At 41.3% G+C, this 9,245-nt stretch overlaps 1 protein-coding gene across 2 annotated transcripts in view; it reads right to left on the bottom strand.

The window, feature by feature from the left end:
* Nucleotides 1–353: 353 nt before the first annotated feature.
* Nucleotides 354–9,245, bottom strand: part of atxn1a (ataxin 1a) — a 98,822-nt gene continuing 89,930 nt past the window's right edge. For both annotated transcript variants that reach the window (XM_018697971.2, XM_018697972.2), the window contains one exon: nt 354–7,680. In XM_018697971.2, coding sequence (XP_018553487.1) covers nt 7,066–7,680 — 615 coding nt within the window. In that variant the 3' untranslated portion in view covers nt 354–7,065. The remainder of the gene's footprint in view (nt 7,681–9,245) is intronic.

Here is a 9,245-nt window from a genome sequence, read left to right as displayed (position 1 = left end):
TTAATTACTGTACTGCAAAATGGATCACAAATGTGCAGTTTTGTTGCACTCAGGTGGTCAATATATCCAAACCAGGCCAGGAAGTTTAGTTTGTCACCACAAAATTATATATGTGATGTAAATCATATTCTGTGCCATTTGAGCAGTATGTCATGCAGCATGTTATACACTAGAGGGGGCTGTTATCTGCTCAACTTAGCAAATAGCACTAAGCCAAACAAACGGAGGAAAAATAACAGGAGAGACAGAGTTTTAACTGTTTGTGTTGTGTGTATCCATATCAAAATGTGGCGCTGTTTTAAGTGCATATAGGGTGTGTTTGTTGGTATTCAAATGAACACACATGTTGCCCATTTATTCCAGATATGTCAAGGTTTCATTTTCTTTTTCAAAGAGGTGCATTTGTACAGATGTCAAATACATACACCAACAGGGTTTCTCCATTGCTATAGAGGAAAGGGGAAGTGAGACACAGGGACTTGGTGAGTACAATATGGTACAAACAAGTTGGCTGGGAACTGCTGCAGCCCCCCCTGCAGGCCAGGACTGTCCGTGCGGGTCTGCGCTGACGTCTAATTCTCTGCCCAACCATCTCATCGGCCAGAAAGTTTTCAGTTCAGTACTTGGTGTCACAGGGTTAGCAGAGAAAACATCGAGACAGACCAGTTGCTAGCCTCAGGGCTGAGTGTTCAGAGCAGTGGTGGTGGGGGGGGGAGGAAAATCAACTGAGCCACAGCTGACGGATAAGCTCCACCCCCTCCGTGGCAGTGGGCAGGGTCAGAGGTCACGAAGCGTACAGCCTGTCCCCTGCTGAAGTGTTTGTCGCCTTGCACAGAGAGGCAGACTAAAGACGTTCAGTACACTGAAGAGAAATCCAAGCCATCTCCAGCATAATACACATAATATAATAATAATAATAATTCATAGTTAATTGTCAATAATGACATTTGTTAATCATATCAAATTATATGTAATAAATTTACATATCTTATAACCCATATCAAACAGCCCACTATGTAAATTGATTGGGGTGAAACTAAACTGTTAAGTGGGCCTCTACAAGTTTTTTTTTTCTTTCTGCCTGAGTTGGTTATCCAGCGCTATGGACATTGACGAGACATCATACAAAAAAAGAAAAAAAAAAAGAGAATGAAAAAAAAAGGAATCCTGATCGAATTCTGTTCACTTTTAAAACACGACAAAGTGCCAAAAACACATCCTTTTTGCAAAATGAAAGTACAAACATCAAGAAACAAAGAGCACACATGCCTTTTTTTGTCTGATCGAAAAGTCAAAGCTCACACACCAACATTCATTTTATTTGTCAAGTTGTGCAAGAAGCCAATTAAAAAAAAAAAGACATTAGCAGTGTTCCTCCAGTGAGGAAGCTTGTCATAAAAACTCAACAATGACACATTCTCTACATAGTTTTAAGTCCCCTGACATTATATTGAGTGCTACAAGGAGACCTAAAACACAGAAAAAGCTCCTGCACCAAGGATAATGCAAAGAAAAAAAAAAAAGCAAAGGTTTGTACGCACCATTTTCACACCTCACAACCAAACCAAGCTGTGCCGAGCTCCTGACAAATGCATCCGCCAGATCAGAACTCCAAAACTGGGAACAAAACAAAAAACTCTAAAACAATTAAACAGCACAGCCTGGTCAGGGAGCAGGGCGGAAAAGATTCCAAACAAACCTCCGACACGACAATAGAAGGGATGCATTCCATGAGAAAAAAAAAAGGTTTTCCTAGTAGAAAAGAACCAAGGAATCACCTAACACCTCGGCCCGTTGGACCCAAGAACGCGCCGGGCGCCAAGCGAGATGGAGCACAGACAGATAAAAACACAAGGTCTACGGCAAGGTGATGTGCAAAAACTTAAACTGAGCCACCTCTCTTTTTCATCCTTATTCACCCCCTTTTTTCACTCTCATTCTCTCTGTCTGTTTTGAATGAATGTTACCCCTAGGGAAGGTATCGGTCTGAGACAGAGGGGTTAGACCAAGCCCATCCTAGGATTAGAAAGTGCTGAAACATTATCAAGTCTTTTACATCTACTTACATGTGCATCTCTGTTGGTTGGTTGTTTTTTTTTTCTTTTTTGTTTTTTTGTTTTTTCCTGTTTTTTTTTACAAAAAGTGGTCCCCACTAGCAATGAGGTTTCTTTTTTTCTGTGGGTCTCACCATGAACCGTCGAGGGTCAGGGTTTATGATCTCACAGACAATTAGAGGAGAAAACACTCCATTACACACACGCACCACACGCTCAAAACCCTAACACACTCGCACACATTTGAACAGGTTTACATAAGCACACATACTACACACATGACACATGGAGCAGACACACACACACACACACACACACACACACAAACAAAAGAGACATGACAATCTCCACACACATCAAATTTAGGAAGGCCGCAAGGACAAAAGGGAAAAGAGAGGTACAGACAAACTCTCCATTGGTTTTGTTTCTCTTCATAAACATTCTGACTCTTGTTTTACAGAATGTGACACACACACACATCAATAGACAGTAAAATACACAAGTCATTAACAAGGATGAGACGCTGGAGTAGGACTATGCTACATACACTTGGCACAGCAAATGGGGGGGGGGGGGGGGCAAAATGTAAGTATTGCACATTGTGGTTATATTTCAAGGGGATAAAAAGGTTAAACTTGGGATTATTTTAACAAAATCAAAACTACACCAAACCCTCAGAAATTGTTGCCGCTCCCTCTCCTGCATTCAAGAACGTCTTTACGTGTCAGATTGCTTTGTTTTCGAAGTTATTATTAAGCATGCATTTTCCCACTTAAGTATAAACACAATGACCTGTATAAGCTAGTCGTGAAAAGGAGACCGAATATCAAAAAGATGACGTCATGAAGGGGAGCAGGCAGTTCCGGGCCAGCCCTGCTAAATCCGGGCTGGGCAACACCTGAAAAAGGTAGCTAACGGTTGTTGAGGGTTAATCGATTGCTTCGCCTCAGGGAGGAGGTTGCTTGTGAGGCTGGCTGGCTATGACTGGGTACCTGAAACGAAGTTAACGAGGTCACTACGGGAAGTCGTGGCAACGAGGCAGGGCCTGGGGGCCGCGTCAAGACGTCTGCCGGTCTACTTTATGACTCTGGCCGGCTGGGACAGAGGAGGTTTTGGGGGTTATGTTCAGTTACTGCATATATGAGACACTTCCCTGAAAACTAGCAACTGGTGTTGCAACTGCAATTTTTAAGAAGTTTATTTTATGATAAGGGAAATAGAATTAACGGAAACAACTGTTCCAAAGAAGTTCTAAAAACATTTTGCTGTGTATTTTCTCAATGGGTGGAAAGGAGGAGTTTTTGGTTGTAATGCTAGAGGATTATTATTGTTTATTGCAGAGAATTTCAGTGGAATTACTGTGTGTGTGTGTGTGTGTGTTTGTGTGTGTTCCACTCACATGAGGAGAGTGCCTGAATATTATCATACTATTGCTTTCTTAAGTAACCAAAGCAACGACAACATCACTTGGCTTTGGCTCAATGTCTTTTTTTTTTGTTTGTTTGTTTGTTTGTTTTGTTTTACCTGACCGACAGTAAAGGTTTTGATGGTTTGAGTGGCTGATAGGTATGTTTAGATGTTGTGGTTTTGCTTTTCATCCGCTGGGAAGGGGTTTGGACGAAAAATAAATGAACATACGAGAACATACATTTACAAAACACGCAGCCACGCACGCACACACACACACACACGTGACATCCACACACATACTGCTATTTTTACTAATGATCATGATGTTAATCATGATAGGAAAAGGAAGAAATTAAAATGCACTACTGTGATGGTGTTAATCTGAGAAACCCTGTTTTATTATAAAAAATAAAGCATTTTCAAATCTCAATATGGGGTCTGCTCATTCACTCACCATCGCCATCCATCTGCCCATTTATTCAACCGCCTATCCATCCGTTTCTCATCCATCTGAGCACACATCTGTCCTGCCATCACCCTGGTAAACTCCCACCACCTAAAACAGTATTGCCCTAAAACTTACTGCTTTATATATCAGTGGGATGAAGAAAAGACTGATCCACTTCTTAGTGGAAACCAATGAAACATCTCTGCCACATAACAACACCTAAATACAGAGGCTGAGGAGAAAACTCAACAGATATGCCTGCAGGAAGCCACCACTTCTGCACCTCCTTAACAACACTATTGTGATAACAACCCGTACATGGTAATCTAACTGCAGTGTATGATCACTGTGTACGGCTACATGCAGCATGAAAGAGACATTTACATGTTACATGGCAGCCTACAATCAGAACATAATGAATCCTAGACCATGCGTGTCTACTATCACTGATACATTTCATTTTGTTTGTTTGAATTAAAATATAACACATCAGTGCATTTGAATTACACTGAATTTGCCAAAGGATCAGTACACACTTCACATTACACTTCACACTCGGAAAATGAGCAGGACTTGTGTTTTCATATGTATGAAAGAGCCTACATTGATGCTAAGTTGGACAACCTTTGACCCGGTTGCTTACAGAGCTCCAAATGTTGGGTCGACCCAGCAAGCACATCTGTTGAGGTAACTGCTACATCATAGCAAAATAGGGATTCAGCTGGCTGAAAGCACAGGCCGTGTTCAAAACTGAACCCTAGCCCCCCTACACCCTGGACATCCTGGTTTCAACAGCAGGGAGAGAGTCTCCCTGAGACACTACTACAAATGGTTCACCTTTAAACAAATTCAGTAGGCAGGCACGTGTTAAAAAGTTCTGGTTTACAGCTATGCTCATGTTCGTAAAAACTCAAATGTAATTTGACCTTAACGGCGCTGATGCAGAAACTTTTTTTTTCCTCTAATATGTGACAAGTGCCTGTTGAGGAACAAAAAAAAAAAAACCCTGGTCTCCTCCAGTGTGTTGCATGGTCTAGGGCTCCTTTCAGGACAGGGCCATCTAAAAAATCATGTCTCCACCTACCTCCCTCCTCCTGATGTGCAAATTGCAAGATTCTCTTAAGTAAAAGACTCCAAGTAGAAACACTGGACATTTAGCATTGTCTATATATCAAATGAGTATATCCTTTTCCTATACACAGTATACAGATACTCGTACACAAACTCACACACATACACAAGCACTTTCTGTACATCTGTACTGTTATCAGTGTGCATTAACCCAATGTCAGTCCACTAGTGTCTTTGCATTAGGGACAATATGCAAGAAAAAGCATCTGCACTCATCTAACTGCTTACCAACAAATACAGTACATATTTATAGGTCATTGAGTTTTAGGGATGGTCTGTACTGTTTTGTGTTAAGTGTGTAAGCATGTGTGTGTGTATGGACAGACACTGACCAGCATCATGCACACTCTAGCATACACACATACATTACAAATATATGACACCCTTCAAAATTCTGTGGCGTGAGCTCCTAAGTTGCTCTCAGTCTAGTACAGAACATCATTGGGATATTTCAAAGCCTTTTTTTTTCTCCTCATCAGATCCCAAACTTTCAAAACAACATTCTAATACCTTTCACTAACTTATGTGTGGCTAGCTGGCTGTAGAAGCACACATGCTGAAAACTGTCAGATTTCTAATTCCTTTTGTCGCCATAAAGCTTTCCTCTAACCATCTACTAAGTGGAATTTTCTCCAATACCTGTCACATTCATCCCTTTCTTTGTGATCCCATGGCACATCCGCTCCCACCTTTACCAAATGACCCCTTCACTTTTCCAAAAGCTTCACCTTTCCAAAGTGCTGTTGCTACTTTCCACCATTGTCTAAACAAAAAAAAAAAAAAAAACAATCTAAAAAAAACATACAGTACTGCGTGAATAAAGAGACAACAAACAATTTTTTCGGCTGTATGGTGAGTGTGACAGGTGTGTTAAGTGCTTTGAAACATCCTGACCCTCTCAGAACTGACATGCAGATTCTCTCGGTTCCTCTCACACAGCCTTACTGGATAAAAAAATATAAAGTAATTCATCAAAAAAAACAACAAGGATTGTATGCAGTCTTCCTCTTTTAACGTTTTCTCAAAGTGAAGTTCGCCAACCCAGTGTGTTTGCACTTGTATGTATGTATTAGGTTAGGGTATCTCACATTTTTACATTAACGTTGACCCACTTAGGTTCGATCTAGGACTAAATGACCCCTGATTAAGGTTTTTGACAATCAATGAAAACAAATAACTGCAGAGATAGATAGAGGACGAGGGGGTTTAAGAAAAAAAAAATTATTGAAACAAAAATGCTAAAGATGAAAGTAAAGACTCCACTGTCGTCAAACTGAACAGAGTAAGCGTTGTTCCCTCTCTATTGTGTGGCACACTGGCACTACTTGATGACATCACAGATCAAGTCTGGCACACCCCGATGACACTGTGAGCAACATGATACATTTACACGAAAGACACAGGAGGAGGACATTTTCCCCAACTCCCACTCTAATTTCATGATTTATCCACAAATCCTTCATGGTCAGGATCAGCTGACGTTACATCACTCCTGTGGCCCGGCGTGAAAAACCACTGGTGTGGCGAGAAGTGGTGGGAAAGAGTCTCCATCCAGGCAGCCTCACTAGCAGTGCACCAGGGAGTGGTATCGCTGTCAAGAAGCTAACTGTGCACTAATAATTTGAAATTTACATAATGTGCAAAGTGTAGCCAGCCAAGCAGAGTCATCGGAGTATTGCTCTGGTGTGCCACACAGCCACCGATAAACATTTAGCGCACTTCACAAATCTCTCACCATAAGTCATCTCAATGAAACCACCAAAACGGCACAGAAGAAGGTGATATCAAATCCACCTATAAAAATGTGTTATAAACTACATGGACTTAATGTAAGGTGATACCATGTAGGGTAAATTTACCTCTACAGTACAGTATTCAAGATAGAAAAATAAAAACAGAAAACAAAACTTTAAAACCAAGACAAATGAAACATTAATGTGGGCATTCATGTTTTTTTTCTTTGTTAGAATCCTTTTATGTATTTTTTTCCAAATCCCAATTGTTATTAACAGTCCTGGACCTTCACTTGCCAATATTCGACCTTCCCTCAATGCTGACTTTCACCTCATGAGGGATGAAGGAAGGTTTGGGCAGGGTTAAAGGTGGCTCCTCTTCTGATTTTTCAACTTTTCGACCCTCAGGTGCAGACCACCTCCGCTTCCTGCTGCCTGATGGCTTACTGCATCCACCCTCTGCACTGCTGGCAACCTGACCTTTAGAAACTGGCCCTCTTTCCCCGAACATGAGATCCCCATTCTCCACGTTGGCTCGCACTCCGCTCACGCTCCCATTCCCGCTCCCGCCGCTCCCCCGCTGCTTGCTGATGCCGTTCTCCCGCTCACCATGCCTGGGGCCTCCGCCACTGCAGCTTTGGGGAGCGTCTGAGACAGCTCTTGGGGGTTTGATGTGCTCGTGGCCAGAGGCTGGGACAGAGGCGGGGGTGGCCAGCTCCAGGGGCTGGGTCTTCTTCAGGGATCCGTTCCTCAGGTTCTTGAGGGTGAGCGAAATACAAACGTCGCCCACGGAAAGCTTGGTGCAAGGCAGTTCTAGAAGCTGGGTGGTCCGGTCTGGGCAGCATGAAGACCAGCCTTGGCCAAAGACGAAGAAGGGATACTCAACCAAGACCTCGACACTCACCTGGAGGAGAGAGATAGAGGGAAGGGTGAAGGAGGAGGACATCAGTACAATGATACTGAAGTATATAAGCGTACTGTGTCAGCCTGTGTTTAACATTAAAGGGGCATTCGGCCAGTTTTACACATCAAGACCAGTTGCTCTGCCTGGGTATTACAACAATTGCCTATAATGCCTTCTGTGGTTCCCCCATGTTGTCATCAGATTTAACTTGAGTTTCAAAGATGTGGGTGTTTACCAGGAAGGGAGGATTTAATGAAAGATACTATCAAATTGCCTTATGGGAAATGTAAGATTCATTGTTTTTGGAGCTTGACCCAGTCTCAGGATTAAAAGTATGGATATTTCATCCTCTGCTGCTTGATTTTGAGTCGTCTCTTTATTTCATGCAAGTGCAATATTAAATTACAAGAGCATGCATTTAAGACAAGATTTTCAACGTGTTCTGAGGGCATTTTATCTCCCTGTAACAAAGCAGACAGTAGAGAGCTGACAGGAAACCAAGAATACAGGGGATGGAACACAACAAAATGTCCCAGGTCAGACTGGAGCTGTGGACATCATGATCACTTGGCCAGTGCCTTAAATCCCTGGGCTACGAGGATGCCCCTTAAGGAAAGTTTTAAAAAATGTAAAATATAGTAAGCAGTAGTCTTTAGACAAAGGCCCTGACAAAGATTTCAGATGGTCTGGAATATCTAAAGGTATGAGAAAACATATAAAAACAAATAAATTAAAGAGATTGTGTGGTGTCGTGTTGACCTAGTAGTTTATGACACTGGTCATGTAATCACAGTGTCCACAGTTCAACCAGTTCAACAGTTCAACCTGCATTGCATGTTATCCTCTCTCTATCTTTTCCTGACAGCTCACTGTCAAAAAAAAAAAAAACATGATTCCATAATTCTAATCAATCCTGTAATGAGAAGCAATTACAAAACACAAGATAAAAACATTACAGAAGCATTCATTTTTAACATTTCTGGAGTCATGCAAGGTAATTTAGCATTTAGAATTCTCTCAGTTTTATTAAAAGATTTAATGTTTCTAATTTTGAAATGTTTCTTAAGTGAACATCTAGACCAGTATTTCAGTATAACATAATGAAACATATGATGATATAATGTCCATGAAAAATATTTTGATACAGTTAATTGTCAGAGAGATGACTGCTTGTCAAAACTTAAGTTTAGGACTTAAGTTTAGTTTAGTCTAAATTTAGCTGGATTAAAGAAGTTTTGGGACATGCAGATCTTCAAATCATTATGCAACCTCTCAGACTAGTTACTAGACTAGTTAGACTTCAAAGAAAGGCATAGCTGGACATTGTTGGCACAGCAGAGAGTATTTTTTGGTAACTGATTGTCTTAACGACTAAAGGGACAACAAAAATACAACTGTCTGACACTTTCAATGAGAAACAACATAAGGTAATGTCAGAAGTATTGAGTGCAGAACTTATAGCAATGACTAAGTTCTGCTCTTGCATTGGTATGTATGACAGAGTGAAGAGATGACAGATAGAAGCAGAGGAGGCTTTGAGAGATGATGGGTAGGGCGAGGGAGAA

This window comes from Lates calcarifer, linkage group LG3 (genome assembly GCF_001640805.2).
Source record: "Lates calcarifer isolate ASB-BC8 linkage group LG3, TLL_Latcal_v3, whole genome shotgun sequence".
Classification (NCBI taxonomy): domain Eukaryota; kingdom Metazoa; phylum Chordata; class Actinopteri; family Centropomidae; genus Lates; species Lates calcarifer.
The sequence above is the reverse complement of the archived record's forward strand: the minus strand, read 5'-3'. Positions and strand labels throughout refer to the sequence as shown.